The sequence below is a fragment of the Phlebotomus papatasi genome, chromosome 3 (assembly GCF_024763615.1).
Source record: "Phlebotomus papatasi isolate M1 chromosome 3, Ppap_2.1, whole genome shotgun sequence".
NCBI lineage: Eukaryota > Metazoa > Arthropoda > Insecta > Diptera > Psychodidae > Phlebotomus > Phlebotomus papatasi.
In genome coordinates, this window is record NC_077224.1 from 40,865,383 (window position 1) to 40,891,194 (window position 25,812).

At 37.5% G+C, this 25,812-nt stretch overlaps 2 protein-coding genes across 2 annotated transcripts; both read left to right on the top strand.

Moving 5' to 3' along the window:
- The first annotated feature begins 2,997 nt into the window (after window positions 1–2,997).
- Window positions 2,998–4,061, top strand: LOC129805683 (peroxiredoxin 2). The gene is made up of 3 exons (XM_055853761.1): window positions 2,998–3,168; window positions 3,245–3,299; window positions 3,362–4,061. Exons 1-3 carry the CDS (start codon window positions 3,136–3,138, stop codon window positions 3,964–3,966), a joined length of 693 nt encoding a protein of 230 aa, XP_055709736.1. The 5' UTR covers window positions 2,998–3,135; the 3' UTR covers window positions 3,967–4,061.
- A 150-nt stretch (window positions 4,062–4,211) lies between these two features.
- On the top strand, window positions 4,212–23,821 carry LOC129805684 (adhesion G protein-coupled receptor A3). Its single transcript, XM_055853762.1, has 4 exons — window positions 4,212–4,709; window positions 11,669–15,139; window positions 15,513–16,072; window positions 22,562–23,821. Exons 1-4 carry the CDS (start codon window positions 4,474–4,476, stop codon window positions 23,290–23,292), a joined length of 4,998 nt encoding a protein of 1,665 aa, XP_055709737.1. The 5' UTR covers window positions 4,212–4,473; the 3' UTR covers window positions 23,293–23,821.
- The last annotated feature ends 1,991 nt before the right edge of the window (window positions 23,822–25,812 follow it).

Consider the following 25,812-nt stretch of genomic DNA (forward strand, 5'->3'; position numbering starts at 1 on the left):
TTAATAATTCGAATAAAAAAGAAGCCACTGTGTTCATAAACCCCATAAAACATTCTCTATATTTTTTATTAAAAATATTATATTTTAACTATTCTGTAATATTTAGGAGCAATTTCCGTAAAAATGTTTTTTAAGGAAATTGCCTGTGTCACTGTAGGAGGATATATCAAAATAAAAAAAGATAGTTATAGTTGTTGAAAATTTTGAGAAATTCATAAACCCATAGAGGAAACTGGGGCAGTTTTAAACATTTTTGGTAGATTTGCATTTGACTTTGATTTGACATAAATTTTGTTTTTTCAAAGCTTGTAGAGCAGAGGTATGCAAGAAACCGTTGAAACCGAATTATCGTCAAATGAAAAATGTACGTCAATGGTCAAAACGCTACTATAACAAACTTATTTTGACGTTAATTCGGTTTCAACGGTTTCTTGCACACCTCTGTAGAGTCTTCTAAATTCGAACGCTCGGGGGTATTTCTGACATTTCTCACCTCCCAAATTCGAACGATTTTTTCAAAACCAACTAAATTTATGTGAGATTAAATTGTACTTTGAATCAAATTCTCGTACTTTCTCGCAAGTTTTAGTGGTAACATACTTCCTTTTCATTTTATACGATAATAATGTATGTAAACAGTCAGGAAGAAGCACATATATATGATTTTCATTCAGTTAGAATACGAACTTTCTAACATAACCTCACAATTGAGATTTTGAATCCAAACGGCGTTCGAATTTGAGAGACTCTACTATGTTTACCTCTGGGTATAGGCAACACATGGAGGGTAATGTGGATGCTGGAGATGTTGGAAAACAATTCAGTTTTTCATAAAAATAATATTAAATAATAGTAAAATAATGAAAATAATAATAAATATCTGGGGTGGAAGTGAATATTTCATAGAGAAAATATAAACAGCTGTTTTTTACCTTTAAAATTAGCTTTGCACCGTTTTCAATGATTTTAATTACTCAATTAAGGTTCTATATTTTTCAAAAAAAGCACTGCGCTTTTTAAAAGGAATAATTAAAATAGCAAATCAAACCTAATCAAACATATTTTTATTTGATTTTCCTTTATTAACATTTTTCGCAGACAATATAAGGGATTTTACATGAAGTTAAAAAAATTCCCGCGCTTATACCAATTCATTTTGTGAAATTGAAAAGAAAATATAAGCAATTTTTTTCTAAAATTATTAATATTTGACTTCTTATATTTTCTTATTTTATTCAAAAACAGAAAATAGGGTATTTTCCCCGTTTTGTTCCTCAAAACTCTTGCGCTTGTGATTATTTTTTATGAAAATTTCTTGTGTCACTGCTGAAAAAGTTAGAAAAGTGTTTACGGAAGTTCCTTGGGACAGTGAACACTTCTCACTTTTTCCCCAGCAGGAAACGACAAATTTTCCTGAAAAATAATACCAGTTTCCTTCAAAAATTGTGTAGAAAATCTCATTGTTGAATTATTTTCTTCTAATAGTGGTTAATTTAAAAAAAAATAATAATGCAAAATGCCTTGAATTTGATGTGTTTTTTGAAGAAATTGCCTGCACATTAGACAAATTTTCTTCAAAACCCCATCGTTTTTGTCAAAAATTTTCACCAATGTGTAGAGAATTTTTTAAGGACAACTCTTGAAGCTTATTTTTGTAAAAATGTCTTATAATATAATATGTATACACCTTTATGGTTATGGTGTGTAAAGGTTCGAAATGATTCGAAGTTGTTTCTCATGAAAATTTGTGGTTAACTGCTGGGAAAAGTGAGAAGTGTTTACTATCCCAAGGAACTTCCGTAAACACTTTTCTAACTTTTCCCAGCAGTGACATAAGAAGTTTTCATGAAAAATAATAATAAGAGCAAGGAGCAAGAAACTTGGGATGAATGACAGTAATCTGTTAAAAAAAAAATTGAAGGAAAATAAACTCAATGTGAAGGCATGTGAACACAGAAGATTTCTGGTGCATTTACTTTGTTATCAAGACTATGATAAAATGCAAGAATAAATTTTAAATTAATAAAAAAAAATATTATCACAATAGATATATTTTTTATGTGATGTTACTTAATCGTTGATCCTGAATCTTCATTGGTTGTTACACAATGTGTTAAGATTTAATTGGTAAAATTTATATTTGTCATTTAAAGATTGTTTCAAAATACTGTTAGGACTCATGTATGTGATTTATTTTTCTTATACACTCAGTCCCGGCATTATGCACTTCGGGATTATGCACATACAATTATGCAAGTTTGCCTACCATTTGGAGTCAATTTATGAAATAATTTTTGAGATACGCCATACTATTTTGTGACGCAGGAAATTTGAAAACACTATATTTATTTTTTAGAATAAAACTTTAATTTCTTTTATTAAGGTAAAATTTTCAAATATTCTATCAATTTATTGAAGTACTCTTGCCAAAAGTATTATTTGATAATGCATTTCTTTTAAACGGTTGAATCTTTTGATCTGACTGCTTTTACTCAGCGCGAAATTTGTTCTACGGATATTTATTCAAAAAAGATTGTGGAAACTGCTCTCTCTTGGAGTTCGAGCTAAAATCTCTTGCGAATATGCAAATTTTCTCGATGCGTAATGCCATTTCGCGCGTTTTTCTAGGCCCGAAAATGTGCATAATCCCGGGACTCAGTGTAACTCGAATAAAATATTAATTACAAAAATGAAACATATTTCTTTTTAATCATAGCTAATAAAGCATAAATTTCATTGAATGGATTCGAAAAAACAGAGAAATTAAAGTAAGAACATTTTGAAAAAGTGGTAAATATACAGATTACATTTTAATTATGCACATTATGTATATTTACGTAAAGTATGTAAAACTTGTGTAAAAATTATCTATTTAAATTACCTTTTTGTATAATCATAAACTTTTTGAATTATTTTCTTGATATCCAAATTTCCTATTGAAAGCCCCTTGACTTTTAGCGGGAAAATATTTTTTACGCCCGCGTAATAAAATATTTAGTAGAGGATTGGTAAGAAATTCAAGGCGGTCAAACGGGTCAATTTCTCACGATTCTCAGTAATCTCTCTAGCAATAGTATTATTTCTATTTATCCCTGGCAATCTCTTGCGTTCCAATTAAAGTATCTCTCAGCTAAAATGGCATCAATAGTGCGCTCTCTCCTTAAGACCGTAAGCATTATTCTTGTGATTTTTCTTGGTTTTAGTTTTCCGGCGAAATTACGCAACTAATCAACACTATTTCTAGACTATTCCATCTGCTCTCCGTCAGAAATCTCTCTTTCAGCGTCACATCTCAACGGGTAAGCTTGGTAATTATCTCCCAGAAGAAATGCTTGAATTATTTAATTTTTTTTTAATGCAGGACAATCACTGCTTGCTGCCCAAATCCAGCAACCGGCTCCAAATTTCAAGGGCACGGCCGTTATCAATGGGGAATTCAAAGAAATCTCCCTGAAGGACTTTCAGGGGAAGTATTTGGTGCTCTTCTTCTATCCTCTGGACTTTACCTTTGTCTGTCCCACTGAAATAATAGCTTTCAGCGACAGAATCTCAGAGTTCCGGAAGCTCAATACGGAAGTTGTGGGAGTCTCCGTTGATTCGCATTTCAGTCATCTGGCCTGGACGAATTTGGACAGGAAGAATGGAGGATTGGGTCAGCTACAGTATCCACTGCTAGCGGATATCACGAAAGAAATCTCCCGGGACTATGATGTTCTGCTGGAACAAACAGGAATCTCTCTCAGAGGCTTATTTATTATCGATCCAAATGGCATTTTGAGGCAAATCACCGTCAATGATCTCCCAGTGGGACGTTCGGTGGATGAAACATTGAGGCTCATCAAGGCATTCCAATTTGTGGAGAAACATGGAGAAGTTTGTCCAGCAAATTGGAATCCAGACACAAATCCTGATACCATTAAACCATCAGTTCAAGCTTCCAAAGAATATTTCCAGAAGCATGGATAAGCTTATCTCTTGATTCAGGTCAAATAACCATGATTTTATTATCCGTTCCGGCAAAATGCTGAAGCAAATAATAAAAAAATAACAGTAGAAAAAAACGTTTTTGTTTTTCATACGCGCACATTTCAGTCATGTAGAAAATGTTAGGTATATTTTTCCGACCGGAATGTTTTAAATTACACTAAATCTGTGTAAAAAACGACACGACGAAAACAAAACTTTCCCGATTGCGCATTCATAACCTCAAATTCATTCTTATGTTGTCAAAATAAAAATTAATTGCGTTCGCCATATAATTTTAATTTGGTTTTATCGCTGATATCCCCTCAATATTGTTGACTCAATTAAGGTGATATCATTTGGTGAAGTGGCAATTGTCGTGCCAATTGTGTTTTCCGCATTCTTTTGACTGTGTGGATATGTGAAAATTGGTGTGAAAATGTTTCGTGGGCGTGGAAGGCCATAAGTGCCAATGTTTACATTTTCTCTACTGCATTTTTTCGACTGATAATGGAGCGACTCAGGAAGATAACAAAACTCTTTATACTCATCTACCTTCTGAATGGGCTACTGCACCAAGCCAATGGGCTTGGGTGCCCGGAGAAGTGCACCTGCAGCAACAAAAAACTCCCGGAAAGTGACTTGGATGGCTTGAGGGTGAAGTGCGTCGGGAGTCCGGGAGCCAAGATCAGTACATTCAAAGAAATCAATCTGAGCGATATCAATCAGGCTGAAATCACTCACTTGTAAGTTTAATTGATAATTTCTAAAAGGAAAACATGAAAACATGGACGCACCTCCCTTTCAAAAGTGCGATATTTCACCTTTTTCTGTAACAAAAATTTTTTCTGACAAATCCTAGACATCTCAATATAAAAAAAATCCTATTTACCTAAAAACTTGTCCCGAAAGGTTTTACTTAAATGCAGATATTTTAAAGTGCACTCAATCTGTTACGCACCGATGTAAAATCTTCCCTAGTGGCGTGTGTATGAGATAAAATCTCTGGGACGTTACAATTGAACGTCGCAGGCGTAAAATATTAAAATAATAAATGCAATAACCAAACTTAGCAACCATTCAAAAAAGATTATTTAAAAAAAAAACCTTTCATTTGCATGTAGAAAACGTTGAGTTTGAAAATCTCCCTTATTCATACCCCAGCGAGCACAGTTAGCAGAATAAAATAGGATTTTCAGCATTTTTTTGCTGAATCGGTCTGCTGGCCAATCAGCAGCTCTCGAACAAAAAGTGCTAAGCAAATACATGAAAATGGCACTGTTTAGCGCTCGCAGTGGATGGTGGCAGAACTAAATACTGCCGGTAGATGGCGCCAGGAAGCATTTAGCAGCAAATTTTCTCTTTCATTTTTTTTTCTTTTTCTCTCAAAATGTCAAAATGGACTTGGAATTTCCCCTGAAACTATTTATCAACTTGGGGGATATTATAATCACGATTTTTATTACTTATATTATTATAGGAATTATGCTGCGGTATGCTGCCTATAGAGAATGGTCAAATAAGAGTATTAAACATACTCCCGACCAAAAATGTTGCATTTTTAAGTGAATTGCGTCATTATTTTCCCGAGAAAAAAAATTATTTTTTTATGAGCAAATATTCAGTCGGGGGTTATAAAATTATTCATTATTTATGAAAAATATGTTTTTTCTTTTGCAAAAAGCATATTTTCCTCAATTTTCGCAATTAAATATTGGCATCTTTCCTGGAACAGCCATTGATGTATTATGCTCGCAGTCGGTCACAACTATTGTAATTGATCTTGAAACAGGATTTTACTACTTTTTTAACTTTTTTATGGTAAATAAAGTTGCAGATGCATTTAAAACAATCTTTTTAAAAGTTGTGACTCCCCCACTTAACTCTTTCGCCTCTTTTGGGACTCTGAGTACACAAAGCAGCATATGAATACTTTGTGGAAAACAATGTTTTTTTTTTAATAATTCAGAACTGATAAAAATCCTATTCTTGTGAATGATTACAAACTATAAGGATGTCTAAATGTAAAATATTTTTTTGTAGGACCTCAATTAATTTCTGAGCAAAGATATTTTTGATTTAAAAAAAAAAGTGAAATTGACTTACAGTATATGCTGCGGTCCGGAAAGAGTTAATGAGTTCAATAATGCCTTTTAAAAATACTACAAAAAAATTTCTATGGATACTACAAAATAAAATATAATTGTTTTATCACAATTTAAGTTGAAAAATTTACATAAAAGCGTTTTTGTTTGTTGCGGCAAATGCGGAAAATATTTTTTTTTTATGTTATAAAATGTTTTATATTTTACAAGTGAAATAAATGTATGATCCGTGCACGATGCATATGCATAATGTATATGCTGCACTTTTCTATTTATAAATTTTCGATTATAAATTTTCTAAAGCGTATTTTTACGCAAAAAACTACTTTTATTATCGTGGTAAAATAACAAACCAACAATTATCGTTTTTTTAATACTGTACGTATTCTTTTTTAAATGAAAAATTTATTCAATTTGATGATTCATTTTTTATGGTATTTCCATGAGGTTCCGAAGTTTTTTCAATATTTCTCGAATTTAGAATTCATTAAATATCAAAATATCTTGAGAATTCCCAAGAATTTCTTGGGTTATTAATTTTCTAAAATCACAGCGGACAAGAATTCTTGGCAATGCAATTTTAATTTAGGTGTAGTATATTTTTTTATAAATGAATTCACAATATTTTTTGATAAAATTAGACAAAAAAATTAAATTTATTGGTCGGAAAAGGTTTAAGAATACATATTATTCAAAATATATTATAAATATGATTTTTTAAAATTTTTGTGAATCTTAAATTTTTTCCTTTATTTTTTAATGTCAAATGTGGTTATTCTAAGAATCATAAAATTGTAATAATGGAAAAGGTTAACCTTAGCTTCTACTCAACTCAGCAAAGACAAAAACCAAGTGCATTAAAGTCTCTCACTCGATTGGGGAAAAAGAATAACTTTGACTAATTGCCACTGCGATCGCTAGTGTAACTTCGAGGTCAGCAGAGCTCAGCTGAAAAAATATATATTTTCAGCTGATTTGAAAAAGCTTAGCATTTGGTGCTCGCTGGGACGGTTCAATTCTAAGATAACATTTCTTCCGACTATTTTAATCCTTCCCAGTGTGTCTCCGCTAAAATACAAAATTTAAAAAAAAAACCTAAAGAAGAAAAAATTATTAGCATAGGATTTTGTGCTAATATTGTCAGAATTTTAAGAACATACAGTGGCGGATAAATTATAAGACTTCGTCTCCAAACCCTACTTTTAGGTGTGATTCCTTCTAATCACACTTAAGGCGTCTACACATTGGGAGCAATTTTCGTCAAAAATTGCGTTTTTGACAGAAATTTGACGTTTCCCCCTACAACGCTGCAGGCAATTTCCTTAAAAAAAGCAATTTTTGACAAAAATTGCTCCCAATGTGTAGAGGCCATTATTGTAATCTTCCAATTTCCTCAAAGTGCTCAGATCGAGTTGAAATTCACAGGGTATATGTTTTAAACATGCCTAATGCTGAAAATCATAAACCGGCAATTTCGAGTCCGGCCGGTCGACCGGCCGTCCGTAGTACGCAATATCTCTTGGTTTGAAAAGAGGCATATTCATAATTGTTTTTTTTTTTTATATATTCGAGCGTACGACGATTTCTAAGCTATTAGTTTTTTGAAAAACCGATTCTAAATCGGTTAAAAATCACGTTTTGTAGTTTATCTCAAAATCTAAGTACACTCGACTCTTCGTTATCCGGCTGACTGGGGGACAAAATGACATTTAGGGTTTTTGAATGATCAATGGTTTTTATATTTTGAGCTGTGTGAATTTATTTTCTGTCGAAAAACAGCACAGAATTTTCTCCGTGGAGTGTTTATGCTACATTGTGTAGCACGATTGTGTGTCAAAAAACGTTTGGCAGCTGTCACCCGGATAACGAAGTGCCAGATAACGAAGAGCCGAGTGTATGCGATGAAAATTTTATTTTTATGTTGTAGCCCAGAAAATTTAGACCATTTAGAAAAAAAAGAATCGGGAAGAAACGCGATTTTTTCTCGAATTTTCGCGGGTGTCGAACTTCTTCGTGAATTTTCGCGGGCTACGATTTTTCTCGCGGGATTTCGCGGGGCGCGAATTTTTACGCGGATTTTTGCGGGGCGCAAATTATTTCGCAAATTTTCACGTGGCGCCAATTTTTTGCGGATTTTCGGGGGTGTTTAATTTTTTTCACGAATTTCCACGGGCAGCGATTTTTTCGCGGATTTTCATGGGGCGCTAATTTTTACGCGGATTCTCGCGGGGTGCGATTTTTTTCACGGATTTTTGCGGGCGCGAATTTTTACGCTTACTTTCGCTGAGCGCGAATTTTTTCATGGATCACGAATTTTTCCGCGGATTTTCTCGGGCCGCGATTTTTTCCGCGGATTTTTGCGGGCCGCGAATTGTTCTGCGAATTTTCGCGGGCCGCGAATTTTTCCGCGGATATTCGCGGCCAACGAATATTTTCGCGGATTCTCGCGGGTCTCTGAAAGAAGCTCTAAACGGATGTAAAGTTTGAGACCTCTATTTTTCAGTTTCCGAAATAATCGACTTTAAAAATTTTCAGACATTTTTATGCATTGCTCATCAAATTTTTCTGATTAACAAATAATAATAAGTTAGATGCAGGTTAAAGAATTATTAAACGAAATTTACATTATTTATGTATAAATATCGTTCGAGTTTGTCACAATCGCCACAATCCAAATTTGCAATAAAAGAATCGCACCTCTATAAGCTGATCTACACAGTAAAAAATAATTACTACGATTATCGCGGGTAATAGGAGAGCATCGATAATTGTAGTAAATTTGCAACGATTAGTAAGCAAATTTACTACAGAAAATTTATTACAGCAAAGTTGAAAAGCAAGCAAGTTGAATTTTTCGTAGTTGAAAACCAAACTAAGTTGAACTTCCTTCAACAATCGTACTGAAATTACACAAAATAAGAAAAGAAGAAGAATGAGTTCAAACGAAAGTAGTTGAAAGTTGAACTTTTGCTTCGATAATCGGTTGAAAAATTACTACGACAATCGAATTAATGAATTAATTGTATTACACGCGATAATCGTGGCAATTTTTAATCAGCCAGTTGAATGAAGTTTATGCTATTTTGTTGCTTCATTTTATTACTATTATAGTAATTATTAGTACTTTGGGCCATTACCGAGGGTTGAATTTTACTAGTTCTGCAATTTAATATGATTCCTTTTCAATTGAAAGTTGATATTTTCAGTGGTTGTTATCCGAAATTTCATCTTGTTTTTACTGTAAGGCTTATCACGTTATCACTGGCTTTCGATTTTTTTACACTCAGTCCCGGGATTATGCACATTTTTGCATCAATCAGAATTCACCAAAATCTGGAAGAATAGGAAAAACTTCATTGAAAGCAATCTCCCTCGCTGCCAAATGTCAAAATTATCGGCCATATTGGCAAAAATTTCGCTCTCGCTTGGAATTTTGTTACAAGGTTGGTGTCAAAAAGCAAATGGCGGGCATTGGCGGGATAACCGTACATTTGACCTCTAGATTTTTGCGGATGAGAGTACCCATAAAGTTTGAACAAGTTTTTTGAAAATTTAAGAAAAAATTGTTTTTCGAATTTATGTAATGTGTAATTGTTAGTTATCATACTTATTGGCCCCGAGAGGTTTTTCATTATTCTGGTCTAGAAATATCAAAAAAGTCACAATATCTGCAAGGAAGCAGAAAATCGAAAATTCACGATTTTTGACCAAAAATATCTAAGCTCAGGAGTTAATTAGGATCCTACAAAAAATATCCTAGATTTGGACATCCTTATAGTTTGTAATCATTCACAAGAATCGGAATTTTATCGATTCTAGATAGTCTAAAAAAAAATTGTTGTTTCCATGGGTACCCAGTGTCCCAAATAGTATACATTCAGGCGTATTTCAAAAATGATTTCACAAATTGACTTCCAAAAGTAGGCAAACTTGCATAATTGTATGTGCATAATTCCGTCAGGTGTATAATCCCGAAGTTCATAATGCCGGAACTGAGTGTAATTTTTTCCCAAATTCATCAAAAAAATGTTGATGTTGAAGTGTTCAAATGATTTCTTATCAAATTATTTCAATTAAATTAATATTTTAATGGCTTGACAATCAACTTTTAAAATTTAGGTGAATGGAATCATAAGAATAGGTTTTTTTTCTCTTAGAGGATGTGTTTGAGAGTTTTGAGGCTCTGGGATCATGGAATGATCGTGATGATCATAACTGAACAATCTGACTTGTCTAGATCCAATAATGCTTAACGCAATAACAGTATTTCCGTAAATGTGTTAAAGTCTTCTGTGCATATTGATTGGTCTAATCACCTTCTTGCAATCTTCTATGGAACGTTGTGCCCCAAAATTATTTTTGCAGATCCCTTCCGTCCTCTTCAAGCTTTTGATCTTATGAATGCATATTTTTCCAGTATTCAGCACTGCGGGGCATCATTAAAATGGACTTGTTTTAAATAAAAAAAACCCAAGATATCCTGATCAAAGAACAGTCTCGATTAATTTTTATCCACTGTACTTGCACGGTAAAATTATCCCATTCATCGGTCGGGTAAAAAAAAAACCTTGGTAAATCTTCACTTCAATTCTCTCATGGTCTTATCATACCACATCCATTTGTCGCAATGTTAACTATTCCCTCGATACACTTAGAGAATTAGACGTTTAGGGACATCGGTGGATGATTCCCCGTTGATTCTAGTGCGAGCACTTCTTCCTTTCTTTAACTACGAAGCAGAGAGGAGAGTTTTTTTTTGCGGCGGTTGTCGCCGCAATTTGTCGCCTTACAGTTTCTTTCACTGATTGTATCTGGTATATCTGAGGTTTAAGTCGCCGGAACCACATAACCTCTCGTAAAAACGTTTTTATTGACTGTGATATTATATCCATAATGAAAATGAGAGCTATTCTATCCCTATTACATCCGTTGATCTTTGGATTCCTTGGTACCTGTCGTGTCTTCTGGTTTGGGGGGTTAGGCTAGGGTTCGAGGACTCATAGTTCCTAACATTCAAGAAGACTGCCTCTATGGATCGCTCTTTGTAGAGGGAGTGACTCTCTTACTTTATTTAATTCGTTTCCGGATACTGGCAGTATTTCAACAGCTGCAATCCGTGAGTTCTATCAACAGACTAGATCCTAGAAGGTATATAATGATTTTGTTTTTTTGTTTAGAATTTGCTTATGATCAGTTTTTTCTGGCCTCTGATTTTCTTCACTCCTCTATTTTGTTGTTTCTTTTCATTCTATTATTTTTTATTAATTATCACATTTCTAAGAGGGGCGACTCTAGTTTTTGTGATTATATAAATAATAATAATATTAATAAATTGAAAAAGAGAAACAGTTGGGCCATACTTTTTATTTTAGTCATTTTAGTCAAGCCATACTTGGTGGATTATAGCAAAAGGGGGAGATTTCATCTCAGACATAAACCATTTAATGCGTTGATTTCCAGTGTACTAAGCAAAAACTTCTAGATCCAGTGATAAAAAAAATCGAATTATACCGCATGTTCAATTATCCCATATTTTTAAGAAGACCACATGCAATGAAAGCTGTCTTGCTTATTTGTCCCCCATGCCTGGTCTTTTTCAGGGATTTGAGCAATAATCACATATCAAGCTTAGAGGCATCGTATTTTGTGAATATGACACAATTGCGACGTCTTGACCTCATGCACAATTCAATTAGACTGATAGACGAAACAGTATTCGGAGAGATGCCAAAACTAGAAGACTTGAAATTAGCGCAAAATCTTATAGCGCACATTTATCAGGGATCCTTCGATAGGATGCCATCTTTACGCCTTTTGGACATATCCATGAATCCCTTAGTATGCGATTGCAATCTGCTGTGGTTAAATCCATGGTCAGCCAATAATTCCGTGAAGCTGCAAAAGCAGCCAAAATGCGAAAGTACAGGGACTTTCAAGGGAACTCCCATCAAGAAGCTCAAAATCGGCACAGACTTGCACTGTGAGTCTCAACTTCAGACGCACCTAGAACTGATGCCGGATCGGGATCAGATTCTCTTTGAGGGTGATGCTCTTAGTATCAGATGTCGAGCACCTAGAGTGGCTGTTGGGGCTAAGATGGACTCTGAGGATTTGCCACCGGGAGCTCATGTTTTCTGGGGTTGGTCTGATGTCATATTGACACCCAATTCAACTGAGAATATTACTTTTCATGAGCCAATTCAGCAGTTTTCCACAAGTATACAAATAACTGAAAATCAAATAGCTGATCGAGGTCTTCTTAATTCGATTTTAAGGATTCCTAGTGTCAGTAGGAATCATTCGGGGATGTGGAATTGCCGATTGAGGTCAGAACAAGCAAATTTCTCGAGGAGTATTGCTGTCTATGTGATTTCCAATGAGACACTTTATTGTCCAGCATATGAAATGCAGGACAACAAGGGACACTATTCCTGGCCTAGAACAATCCGGGACACGAGTGTCATTGTTCCGTGTGCAGGAGATGGTCCACCGCATGTTTTTGCCGTTGGAAGGTGCAATGAGGCTGGAAATTGGGAGAATTTAGATACATCCCAATGTCCCTTTATTAAGGAGACCACGAGGATCTTGGATCAATTTGCTAAAGTTAATCTGACAATTGTGAGGGTTTTGGAGAGCGCTGAGAGGCTGAGGAACTATACAGCCCTTCCGGCGAATAATACGGTTCAGTTGAAGTTTAGAGATCCCATTGATGTGAGTTTTATTGCGAAAACCGTAGAAAATTATATAGATTTTCTGACGGTAGAAGCAGATTTAGGTCCCATGGTCTTGGATATTGTGTCTCAGGTCATGCACATACCCCAGGCTCTGCTTCAGAAGGGTCAGCAACTCGATGGAGCATGCAATAAGTTAGTGAAAGCTGCTGAAGCAGCAGCAGAAAACACCCCTTCGATGTTAGCTAAGAAGGACAATCTGGCCATGGAGGAGTTCAAAATTCGCCCTCAGAGTTTTTCAGGAAAGACTTGTGTGTGGTTCAAGTCAACTGTAGCTGGAGGGGAGAAGGAACGACGGACGCTACAGTGTAACATTGGAAATCAAGCTCAGAGCATTGGGTTCTATGACAAACATTTTGATGCCTCAATTCAATTTCCAGCCTCCCTTTTTGCGCATCTCTCAGCTGGCAGTAGTACTTCGACGCAGAAACTTCTAGTATCGGTTTTCCACAATAGCAATCTCTTCCCGCAAAATCGTTCACACGGAAATTACAGGATCACATCGTGCGTTATTGGAGCCAAGGTTACTAGCACGGGAAACAGAATGAGAGAGAACTTGACGGAGCCTATATTTATTATTTTGAGAGCTCAACCCTTCCATCATGAACTCAGTGCACCGAAGCCCGTTTGGTGGGATCCGGAACTCAATGGGGGTTTAGGAGATTGGTCATCGCAGGGTTGTTTGTTCTCTCATATGTTGCAAGGAATGTTGGTGTTTGCTTGCACAAAACTTGGCTACTACGGATTAATTCAGCACACGAGGTACCTTAATGATTCTCCTGATGAAAATTCAGGAGCTAGATTTAGGTTTTCTCCGATTGCCGTTTATGTTGGAAGTGCAATTCTATTCATCTGTCTATGGATCAACATTAGCACTTATACGGTCTTTGGAAGAACAATTCAAATGGCAAGAAAGGCCAAGCATGCTTTGGTTAACACTTGGTTCACTCTTTCACTCCTCGTTGTTGTTTTCAATGTTGGCATCTATCAGACTGACAACAGCAGGATTTGTCAAACTTTTGGCATGCTAACGCAATACTTCAGCCTAGCTGTTTTGTTTTGGATGTGCGTTTCTGTGAGCAACTTCTTGAAGCGGATGAAACGCTTGGAAAAGCGTACGAATGTGTTGCAGGGCGATGATCTGCCAAAGGAAGATATTGTCGGTAGGAAACCTATACTGGGTATCTATCTCGTTGGGTATGGAATTGCTGTAATCATCTGTGGCATTGGTGGAGCTGTGAATATTCGCGAATATGCTTCCTACTCGTATTGCTTCATGAAGTCCGGACCAGCTCTCAGTGCAGTCTTTGTTCCAGCTACAATTGTCGTCTGTTTCCTGTGTCTGTTGTTCATCTGCATAAAGTGCAACCTAAGAGATCGCGATATAAATGGGCATATGTCTGAAGGTACTCAAGGAACAGAAAATGTCGATCTGGACCTTCTGGAACCGGCAACAACAACTGGAAATCACTATCAGAGTATCTCGATCAGTACTCCAACCACAAGTACGCAGGATGATCAAGAACACTCACACAACACTCAGTTGAACGCGTTTGTCATTACACTAATCCTGTATCTGGTGACATGGCTCTTTGGCGGACTCACCGTTTCCACGCCATTCGCCGAGAGAATCCTCTACGAAGAGGAAGTATTTAGTGTGATCTTTACAGTAATGGCCATCATTCTCGGTGGTTTTATTGTTTTCTTCTACGGTGTAGCTCGCAGTGATATTCGAAAACAGTGGACTTTGATGCGATGCTCTAGGGCTAGGAATCGTTTCACACAGCAATTTCCTGGGGATCCAAAAGAACTCAATGGGGGCGTTGTGACTTTTCGTCAAGTTTCTGGAAATTCAGCAGCAGCTCCAACGCTCAATCACTCAATTTCCCGATCAAACAGCCAGAGCTCCAAGAGTCGTCCTAATAGCACCAATATGATGCTCAAAGCAGCTGCTGATCTCAATTCGCACACTCTCACGAGGCGCAATGAAAGTCCGAGTGGCACAAAGATGACAGCTAATATGAACTTGGTATTGCTGCATCGACAGCAATTTGTTCACAATCCCGTCATTATCAATGAGGCCGTTCATAGTGCAGATATCTTCTATAATCCCAATCAGAGCAATGTGGCGAGGAAGTTCTTCAGGAAGCAAAAGAGGCTGGCTAAGCAGAACAATATTGAGATTCAGAGGAGGGATTTTGGTGGTGATGGGGGAAGCAGTGAAGTTGGCACATCGATGATTACTTTCCCCAAGCCGCCGACAACAAAGCCGCCAGCGGAAATGTCAATGTTCAGTTCGGGCAGCAAAGTCAACAATATCAATATTCACGTCGACCGAAGGTAAGTGATTTCTTTGCTTTTAGTAGAACAAAGATATTCTCCATTATTATATGTATAAACTTTATACAGTTTCTTCGGTTTTCTTGACGTGACACAGAATGTTTTTGTTGCGATAAAACCGGCTCAAAGGACCAAAAGATAATTTTCTTAACTCTGAGTTAAAATGCTAACATTAGCCTTAGAATTCTAAATTCAACTTGAAGTGTCACTAATTTAACTGTGAAGCAAAATTTGTGATGCCCACGCCATGATTAATTGGAACTGACAATCTGTCAGTCGTTTGACAGAATACCGCGTGCGTACTGAGCAAACTGAGCAAATGCTGTGAGCTCAAATTTGAATATTCTGACGGTTGCTATTTCGTGTTTCGCAGAGTTGAGTGCGGCAAAGAGCAACGACACCACAATCCAAACATTCTCTCAGACAGTTGCAATGAAGAGAGTGATGCTGATCGATTGTTAGTTGGAGCTGAAAGTCTTAGAGCTATTGCAGCTCAGCGTTCCAAAATCACCAATCGAGATAATCCGTCTGTAGTGGCAAATATTTACACAAATGTGGCAGAAACTGGGACTCCTCAGCATGAAACTGTAACTATGAGAGCTGAAGAGAGATACAAGAAGTCCATCAATACCGATGATGATGACGACTTGAGTTCAGACAATGATCCTCATTATGTCAATCAGTCATTTGATGGGCAGTATCCGTTTAAGAGTATCAAGGAGGAGGAGAGATCACCTGATCCTCTGGAACTTCCATCGACTTCACGGGCAAATCCACATCCTCCAACTTGTCTAGAACTGAGATCAACCAATGACTCTGATGTCTTTGTGTTGTCGCTCAATAGTCCGATTTTGGCAATGAACACTGTTGGTCTTCCCATTGTAACTTTGCCGTTGGAGCAACAAATCCAAGAAGAGACATCTCCTGAACCAGGTGAGTACACTTTTGCAATTTTGACTGACTAAGTTTTTACTTTTTTTTTTGGTAAATTCAAAATTTCATGAGATTTTAATAATAATAATTTGTTGAATCACCCTTTACTCCATGAAATTGTTCAGAAATTTTATTGCAAGGTTTTTTTCTATGATTACCTGGATTACTTAAATATGAATTATACTGTGATTCTTAAGAAGTTCTGTGATATCCCAGTGAATAAGTATCTAAGTACCTGAATAGAATTAGTTTGTGATAAGTAAAACTCCCGGACTAGAATCATCTAGATTCCATACAACATATGGAGTGCAACACATTTCCTATTGGCCAATTCTAAGCACTCTTGGTTTATCTCCTGCTTAAATCTGGCCAGTTCTTGATAATAGAGATCTGAATTGGGCGTTTGATCATTGGGCAACAGCTCATACTTACTACTTACTTAACCGGCGCCACAACCAATTACTGGTCTTGGCCTGACTCAGGACCCGTCGCCACTCGAGCCTGTTACGCGCCACTGTTATCCAATTCCGCATCCCTAATGAGCTGGCGTCCTGGTCCACGCCGTCGGTCCATCTGAGGCTGGGTCGGCCTCGCCTCCTCGTAGCATAGAGTCCGCCCCTAAAGACTTTCCAGGCTGGGTCGTCCTCATCCTTGCGAACCAGATGACCAGCCCACCGGAGTCTATTGAGGCGTATTTGCTTGACGGCAGTTACCTCTCGGTAGCGCTCATACACCTCATGATTGTATAGGCTCCGGAATCGTCCCTCCTCACATATGGGGCCAAAAATCCGTCGTAGGATCCTCCTCTCAAACGCGGCCAAGAGTTCGCAATTCTGTTTGCTGAGGACCCACGTCTCAGACAAATACGTGAGGACTGGCAGGATCATAGTCCTAAACAGCAGTAGCTTAGTCTTTATGCTTAAGGTTCTGGACCGGAAAACTCTTGATAGACTGAAATAGGCATTGCTGGCTTTCAGCAGCCGTGCGCGGACTTCTGTTGAGATGTTGTTGTCGGTTGTGATTGTTGACCCAAGGTACACGAAGGAGTTGACAACTTCAAAGTTGTAGTCCTCCATCGTGAAACTTGTTCGACCGATGCTCTCCATAGATGTTGCCAGAGTTGCTGCTGACGAGGCCACCATGTACTTTGTTTTGCCTTCGTTTATCTGTAGCCACAGATTTTTCATGCCGCATGTTCAATCTGGATGAAGGCCTCTTGTGCAGCTCTGGGATTGCGTCCCGTAATATCAATATCGTCAGCATAGGCTAGGAGCTGCGTGGACTTATTGAGTATGACCCACCTCATGCTTACGGATCGCTTTCTCCAGTGCCAGGTTAAAGAGGACGCACGAGGGCAACAGCTCACAGTGGTATGATTCCCAATTCCACCAAGCATACACCAACACCTTTTTAGTCATTAATCTGGGTTTGATGGTCATTTCTATCGGCTCATCACACTTGGACCACAATTATTCAACTGTTGCTCTCGTAGGTGACCTATTTTTCATTGCCAGTCACATTTCATATCAAAAATGGGTTGATTTCGTTGCGTTTTATCAAAGAATCGCAGGCGTCAATTCGGCCCAAAAGGTTCTTTTACGACAACAAGTGCAGTGCCCATGCATCTAGTTTGTTTCTGAGATTTAATGGTTCCAAACTTAATGGTTAAAATAAGTTTTCGCGTGCCTCGGTCCAACTCGACGACTTTCATGATTTTATCGACATTTTCGACAATTGACCTACCAGAACGTGCCTCATCTTTGTCGTCTCTGTTTTCAGAACGGAAACGTTTGAACCACCGCTTTTTTGTCTGCTTCGCTTTTTTTAATCTATGTCGTAGTAACACTGAAGAACATAGGTATTGTTGCAAACTAGGAGAGTCTTCTCGGATCTGTAATCGCGACTACTGATCAAATAAATATGACACCGATTTTAGTTTCTTAACACCCCCAAAAGCCCCAAAAGGAAACCTTATTTCACAAACTATTTTGCTGACGTCTTGAGATTTGGCAGACAAATTGAGATGTGGGTATTGGGCTCTTTCTTTCTGTTCCTCATGTTCCGAATACACCTACTGTTCTCTCTCTCTCTCTTTCTCTCGTCGAAGAATGGAAATTTTCAGTGTTGCAGAAAAGGGAGTTGACGTGATGAACCAAAAGCCTCGTGGCAATTATAAAGAAACACGTGTTATTTCGGCGAATTCCCTCCGAAAATCTACCCACAAAACTCACCAATAGATCCTTTATCGGGGCAGATCCTCAGAGAATTGCTTTCGGAACTCTGGGGCAAGATTCTCATGGAATCGTTCTCGGATAACCGGGACAAGATTCTCATAGAATCGTCTAAGGTCTATCTGCTTCAAAATGACATCACTCTGACCTCCTCTCGTGCGCCAAAGCACTTACTCGAACCGCAGCCAAAGCCTAGCCAATTAAAGAGAGTGGTTTCCTCTCTCCCTATCGCCTTTCAATCTCCTCTTCAACTCTTACTGCTGATGCGAGTTTGTGGATATGCCGGGTGCAAAAATCTTTTGCTACTCGTCTAAAATCACCTTCTGGCGCCCGTATCCTACAAAATCGTTCTAATATCTGACTTTCCCTAGTTTTCCTTTAATTTTGGAAAGCTGTAACATACAACTGGCTTCACCAAACACAAAATTGTCAAAGAACTTTTGTTAAAAAACTCCTTGAAAACACCCGACGATGCAATTTATATATCGTGAGATAATGCTCACTGAAGACATCTAGCGGAAAGGGCACAGAAGTTTTTAGTTCACCATAATTACTTTACTGAGCACAGTATAGCACAGATTTATAATGTGGCTTTTACAGAGGTGTAGGAACCCAGCAACGAAAAGATTCGCGGTTGAATAGGCTGCGACGGTGGCGGCCTCCTAATTTGTTCGGAGCGCGGTGGCCAACATGATAAACTTCTTCTAGTTCAGAGCGGTGTCCACCGCTCCAACGCCATTGAATGTGCATTGACTAGTAGTCGCAAAGGGTCACGCTATGTTAAATTCCCATAAGGTGACTGGTAGTTGTTCAGGTATTCTTGTACTGTGGTACCAACCGCGAACTTTCGTTGCTGGGAAAATAAGATAAAATTTTGCCAGGGGTCAGTTCTCCATTTCGGATTACCGATGCATCCAGGCCTAAATTGGGCCCCTTATGCATCCCTACTCTTATTCTATCTTATCCCTCGATACGGGTAGCCGCTCCATATCACAGCTCTGTGGACAACCGGTTCCGCTACTATATCACAACAGCCCATCTCGGTGTGTGTTTGGGATCAGTGACAGTGAATATTTGTATCGACTGAAGTATCAGTTTCAAGTCGAAACTCGTTCTCGTACCAGCCTTTATTGTTTAGGCGGTTCGGCGGTTCACATTTTGCCAATATGCACCATTGGCATTACTATTCATTCATTCAGTGGACGAATTCAAAGCCGATAAGACATGAGAAATCTTTTTCTACTGCTGCTCAGCCTTGAACCTGAGACCTCACAGTCATACAACCACTGCTCTATCCACTGACTCACTTGAGGCTCTTGTATAGAAATAATTTCCGTAAGAAATCTCTATAAAATCGAGTTAATAAGTGATTACAATCAATCTGTAATTACAATCACCCTTTAGAAGATTCCTTAAAACCATCAGAGTTTAAACACCCTTCGGCTACTTTCACCAACTTGTAATAAACCACAACCTTTAAGAAATATCCGGTCGAAAAGACCAATTTTCGCAGATTGATGAATTTCGGCTGAGGAGCCTTGACAGACTTTCAATTCTGAGGATTCTCCTGTCGCATTTAAAAGTCCAGAAATTTCCGAAAGAAGCATAGTTTGGCCCCTTTTACTTGGAACACTTGCCACAAATGCCGGTTGGAAGCGAGCAAAGATATTGGGCTGTTTTTCTTCAACAAAACTCGATGTCTTCTTAAATACTATTCAATTCACTAATCACTCTTACACTTGATAACAAACTCATAATGGAAATATAATCCTGAAGGGAGTTCTTAATAAATTTTCTACTCTAACTATTCTCCCACGAGGCGTCACTTCTAATTTCGTCAGCCACACTTTTTCACAGAGAGTGAAGTTTTAGCAAAACACTTTTTACAAAAAATGTCCATGTCGCTCTTAAGTCGCTCAATTCAAATCGCTCGACGGTTATTTTTTTCCTACGTCTTCTTTTTAGGTGTGATTCCTTCTAATCACACCTATTGTAATCTTCGGATTTTCTCAAAGTGCTCCGATCGAACTGAAATTCACAGGGCATATGTTTTGAACATCCCTAATGCCGAAAATCATAAGCCGGCAATTTCGGGTCCGACCATCCGTAGTACGCAATATCTTTGGAAAGAGATATCTTCATATTTTTTTTTTAAATATATCTACTCAAGCATACGACAATTTCTGTGCTATCAATTTTTTGAAAAACCGGTTCTAAACCGGTTAAAAATTACGTTTTGTTGTTTATCTCGAAATCTAAGCATGCGATTTTGAAAATTTTATGTTTATGTTGCAGCCCAGAAAATTTAGACCAATTTAAAAAAAAAATAAGACATTCGTCGAGCAGTTCTCGAGATATTTCACTTTAAAGATTTCAATTTTAAGAAAATTTGCTTATAGCGTCAGGCATTCTCTCTCTCCCTTTCTCTCTCTCTCTACATAGTGAGCCTATATTCGAAGATTTGTAAGGTGTCTTATACAATTTGCGATCCGTGATGTTTTTGCGGATCTTCGCGAGGCGCGAATTTCTTCGCGGATCTTTTCTTTACGGTCAGTAAAATATTTGAATGAAATATGCACAGATATGACCTGGCTGAGGGCCAATTTTTGAAATTCTCACTCGCAGCCGCGAGCTCTTTAGTGGCCGAGAGAAATTGACTCGCACACCCCGCAGATTCTTATGTACGTGCAACGAGTAGTTTATGTTATAAAGAAATCGTTACAGAAGGATTTGAATTTGCGGGGTGTGCGAGCCAATTTCTCTCGGCCACTAAAGAACTCGCGGGTGCGAGTGAGAGTTTCAAAAATTAGCCCTCTGGTATTTTTTCTCCTTTATTTTCTCCTGTAGACCTGAAGAAGGAGGAAAACCCCTCCGAAACGTCGTAGGAGAAAATAAAGGCGAAAAAATACCAGGTCATATCCGTGCATATTTCATTCTTCGCGGATTTTCGCGGGGCGCGAATTTTTTCGCGGATTTTCGCAGGGCGCGTATTTTTTTGCGGATTTTTGAGGGGCGTGTATTTTCTCGCGGATTTTCGCGGGGCGCGATTTTTTTCGCGGATTTCCATGCGGCGTATATTTTTTCGTGGATTTTCGCGGGCGCGTATTTTTTCGTGGATTTTCGCGGAGCGCATATTTTTCGCGGATTTTCGCGAGGCGCGAATCTTTTCGTGGATTTTCACGGGTCGCGAATTTTTATCACGGATTTTCGCGGGGCGCGAAATTTTTCGCGAATTTTCGTGGGGCGCGAAATTTTTCTCGGATTTTCACGGGGCCCGATTTTTTTCATGGATTTTCCCGGGGCGCGTATTTTTCCTGGGTAATGAATATCTTCGCGGATTCTCACGGGTCACTGACAGAGGTTCTAAACGGATGTAAAGTTTGGGGCCTCTATCTCTCATGACCATGTCACATATGTATAAGATTAATATTAAGATTAACACTTTCTGAACTGCGAGAATGCCAACAAATGACAGCAAGTGTTTCGCTCGAAAACTGACCGAATCACATTTGGCACGCATGGAAAATTGCTCGAATTGCCTGTAATACGATTCAGAAAGCAATTAATACGAATAGTAATATCTTACTCGTTGTATTACTCTACTAGAATGTACTCTTTCTAACACACGTGATTTTCCATTTGAAATTTTGAATACTATATATCTCTCTTTCCGGCTTTTCTTAATATTAATATTAATCTTATATGTGACACCATGGTCATAGTTTCCGAGATAATCGACTTTAAAGATTTTCATACACTTATGCATTTCTCATCCAATTTTTTTTCATTTTTAAGTGAAATTTTGCACATATAAAGTCTGAAGGATGTAAAGTTTGAAGCCTCTATTCCTCATAGTTTCCGAGATAATCAACTTTAAAGTTTTTCAGATACTTTTATGCATTTCTCATTCAATTTTCCCTATTAATAACGATAATATGTTACATACAGTTTAAGAATCGCACCTCTATAAGCTGATCTAGGCTTATCACTGGCTTTACTTCCTGAGCCTAAAGAGTTGATCTGTTTTTCAGTTTTATAAGAATCTTATAAATTTTTTGCTTGATCCACTACAATAAAACTTTTTAACTAAAACTATGAAAATTAGTTCTTGAAATTTTGGAAATTTATTGAAATTTTGAAAAATTATATTGAATTTTTGTGAAATTTTGAATTTCTTCAACGGTAAACTGATTGAGTAATAAGAAAATAAGCCTAATTTAATTTGGTTTACCTTTTTCCTGGGTATTTTTATGAGCAGTTGCTGAAGAAGAGTCTGAGGCTCTTGAGATGCCCGACGGGGAGCGTCAGTTGCGACTGATTCATTCGAAATCCATGGAGAACATGAGTAGATCATTCAATGCTCAGTGGAGAGAGACTCGGGCTAGATCAATCTCCTTTAATAATGTCTCCCTGGGAACGGAGGCTCTGCTTTCTCCGCTGAAGACTAGCAGTAGCCCTGTCCTCTTCTCACCGAGTCTCTGTGATATTGATGACTACCACCAGCAAGCAACTGCTTCCTATGATATGGACTGTGGTCCAGATCTTATGTTTAATCCTCCTCTCTCGGCCATTGCCAGGCATTTTACGTCCAGTCCCACCAGTGAGAGTGATATCAACTATCAGCATTCGGAAATTAGCATCCGGAGCCATGGGTTGTATGCTCCTCAGCCGCCGGACAATGATCTCACGCTGACGGGAGAGGATAGCCTTACATTCGCGTATCAGGCATCCGAGGTGAGTGACGTGGATCGAGAGTACGATGATGATGATGAGGATGAGACTGGGAATGATGCTCATGACTTCCTGCTGGGCTCTCAGAGTGATCTGAGGGATGAGAGGGAACTCCTGGATGAGAGTCAGTCGTCCATTGATGAACTCTATCAGCGCATCAAGAGACGCAGCACCAGGAAGTTCCCAAGACGACCAGAGGCTCAGGGATGCGATGAAGAAGCCAGTTGCAGTGCTGTCATGTCCAATCCCAACGATTAAAATTAGTTAATATTCTTTGGTCACGAGCTTTCCGTGGACTTTTGCTAAAAAAAACATAGCTAATGAAAAATTAAAGAAAAGCGCGCTTTTCGTGGAAACTTTAAAAAAAATTGCAAAAAGTGTTAGTAAATCCGTGCTTCTGTGAAGTGGATCAATGATGAAAAGAAAAGAAAAACTGAAAAAGTGACTTCAATGTGCTTATGTTGTGCAGATAAAAAAAACAGTCTCGAAGAGCGCACCGCAATTACAATAAAAGAGACTAAATAACAATTTACGCATTAGGATATATTTAAATGAGATTATTCAAGGCATTTTTTATTAACTTGTAACTCTTGAGAATCTTGAATTTTATTCTCTCAATTTTATAGATTTTATTTATTGAGCAAAATGTATTTTACAAAGTGAGGGTTTTTTTTTGGAGAGGAGTTACTCTTCAGGAACTCTTTTTTTTTGGAGAATCTGTAGTTTTTTTTACGTATGTGGAATGATTTTCTACGACAAGAATAAAATAATTGTAGCGTTAAAATTATCAAGTTGTGTTTTACTGATATCACGAAAAATCTCAAATTTGGAGTGGAAAGTCTCAAGCGCCGCTCTGAGTGACTGAGCAAAAAGATGGCAAAGCGGCTCGGCTTTGCGGAATGCTCGAACCGCTCGAACTCACTTTCTCATCTGATTGAGCGCAAATCCGTTTAAAAATTCCAAATAACGGATTTCCCAGTGATAGGTATGTATCGACAAAATTTTCACCTCTAAGGGAATTCTGTAACGATATGACAATGTCATATGACAAATTTTCATGGAAACTTCGGGAGAAGGACTTAAAGTTCACTGAGCATCGAATGACTATTGGAAGAAACTTTATAAATCTCTCAATAACTGATAAGAATCTGTTTCAATTATGTTTCCGAATTTCCCACATAAACATTTTTAAATTTGTCATATGACATTGTCATACTGTTACAGAATTCCCCTACTGGGTCTACCTCAAAATAGTATCCGAAAATGAAAGAAATCGTTGGAGCTGCTTTCTTAAAAAAAAGATTTAAAAAAAAAAACATTGTTCTGGAGTGCAGAAAAGTAGGTGGCGGAAAAGGGAGGATGGATTATTCTACACTAAACTTCACATAACCTTCTCGGGAAAAAAATTAATTAGGCTTAATTATGAACTAAAAGACATAGACCCCCTAAACGTTAGACTTTAGATTTAGATCAAACAAGATAGCAAAAGAAAAAGAGCTCTCCGTGTATTATATTTTCGCGTGCTTTTAGGTTACATATCGGTTTACTACCGATTTAATTGTTGCATAAATAGAAAAAAAAATTCGAAATCAAAAATTGTTTTAAAAAAAGCATATTTTAGAATATTTTAGCATGAGTAAAAAGCAGACGGACAAATAAAGAAGTAAGCTCGAGAAGGTACCTATATAATTCACGTTACGGATACTTTACCGATTCATTACCAATTAAATCCGATCGGTTGAAAAATAGATCCTCCAAAAGTGGTCGAACATTGACTTTTAACCTTCGAAAATTCAATATCGAAATGTTTCTCGGACAGATGTATGATCTTGAATACCTTATTCAAAACCATTCGAAAATGGAAAAAAATCTAGGAGCCGTTTTCGAAATAGACCAAAAATATAGTTTTGAAGGAGAAGGAGGGTATATGGAGGACGGAAACAGACTGTCCTAGACTATCCCCCGGCGAAGTGCCTCTTTTATATGGAGCCGTTTGAAGCCAACTCACAAGTTGATCAGAAAATCAGCTTACACTTCTCATAACAAGAACGCATTCAAACAGATATATAGTACTAATATTTATCCCTCTATCCCTCTTTATAAAGACTAGAGTCTTGTACACAAGAAGCACCTCAATTTTGACATATATCGTGGTCACGCACGAGTGCAGAATTCCCATAATGTATTTGAATGTGAAAGTAAGAAATTGGCTTCAACTTTTTGAATATTTAAGAAAGACACATTAATTACTGGTACTTTTCCGATTCATTATCGATTAAGACAGATGCAGCCGGATTAGAAATTTCAAGATCTTTCAAAAAGGGGTTGAGAAGTGTCCCAGGCTTCGCAAAGTGCTCGAACTTGTGACTTAGTTATTTGCATCATTTACTGTTTACTGCTTCAGAACCGATTTAAACCGATTATATTTCCTGATCCTTAGGATATCTGCTAAAGGCCAAATATTTTAATAACAGGGCTCAAAAATTCAATATATATTTTTTTATTTTCTATATTCCTTGCTCGAATTCCTCAAAACCTTAGACCTAGACCTACTAGACATTTAATGAGGTTCATTATTAAGGCAATCTATGGTTAAAATTTGAAGTCTCGGTCTTTTTTCACTTGCCCCAAAAATTTTCAAATTTTCCATTTGACAAATTTTACTCCAGTTTTTTCTACATTAGGAGTAATATAAAAAAAATCTCATAAAAATTAGTCATTAGATTGAATTGACGATCATTCGGTTGATAAATGCGCTCTCTAGGAAGCCTTTTAAAC

What these genes read in the sequence shown, in the direction of transcription:
- LOC129805683 (XM_055853761.1), top strand. Translation starts at nt 3,136, where the DNA reads ATGGCATCAATAGTGCGCTCTCTCCTTAAGACC. An exon ending in TGCGCTCTCTCCTTAAGACC is followed by an intron (nt 3,169 to 3,244) that starts GTAAGCATTATT and finishes CACTATTTCTAG; the next exon opens with ACTATTCCATCTGCTCTCCG. An exon ending in TCAGCGTCACATCTCAACGG is followed by an intron (nt 3,300 to 3,361) that starts GTAAGCTTGGTA and finishes TTTTTAATGCAG; the next exon opens with GACAATCACTGCTTGCTGCC.
- LOC129805684 (XM_055853762.1), top strand. Translation starts at nt 4,474, where the DNA reads ATGGAGCGACTCAGGAAGATAACAAAACTCTTTATACTCATCTACCTT. An exon ending in AATATTCACGTCGACCGAAG is followed by an intron (nt 15,140 to 15,512) that starts GTAAGTGATTTC and finishes CGTGTTTCGCAG; the next exon opens with AGTTGAGTGCGGCAAAGAGC. An exon ending in AGAGACATCTCCTGAACCAG is followed by an intron (nt 16,073 to 22,561) that starts GTGAGTACACTT and finishes TTTTATGAGCAG; the next exon opens with TTGCTGAAGAAGAGTCTGAG.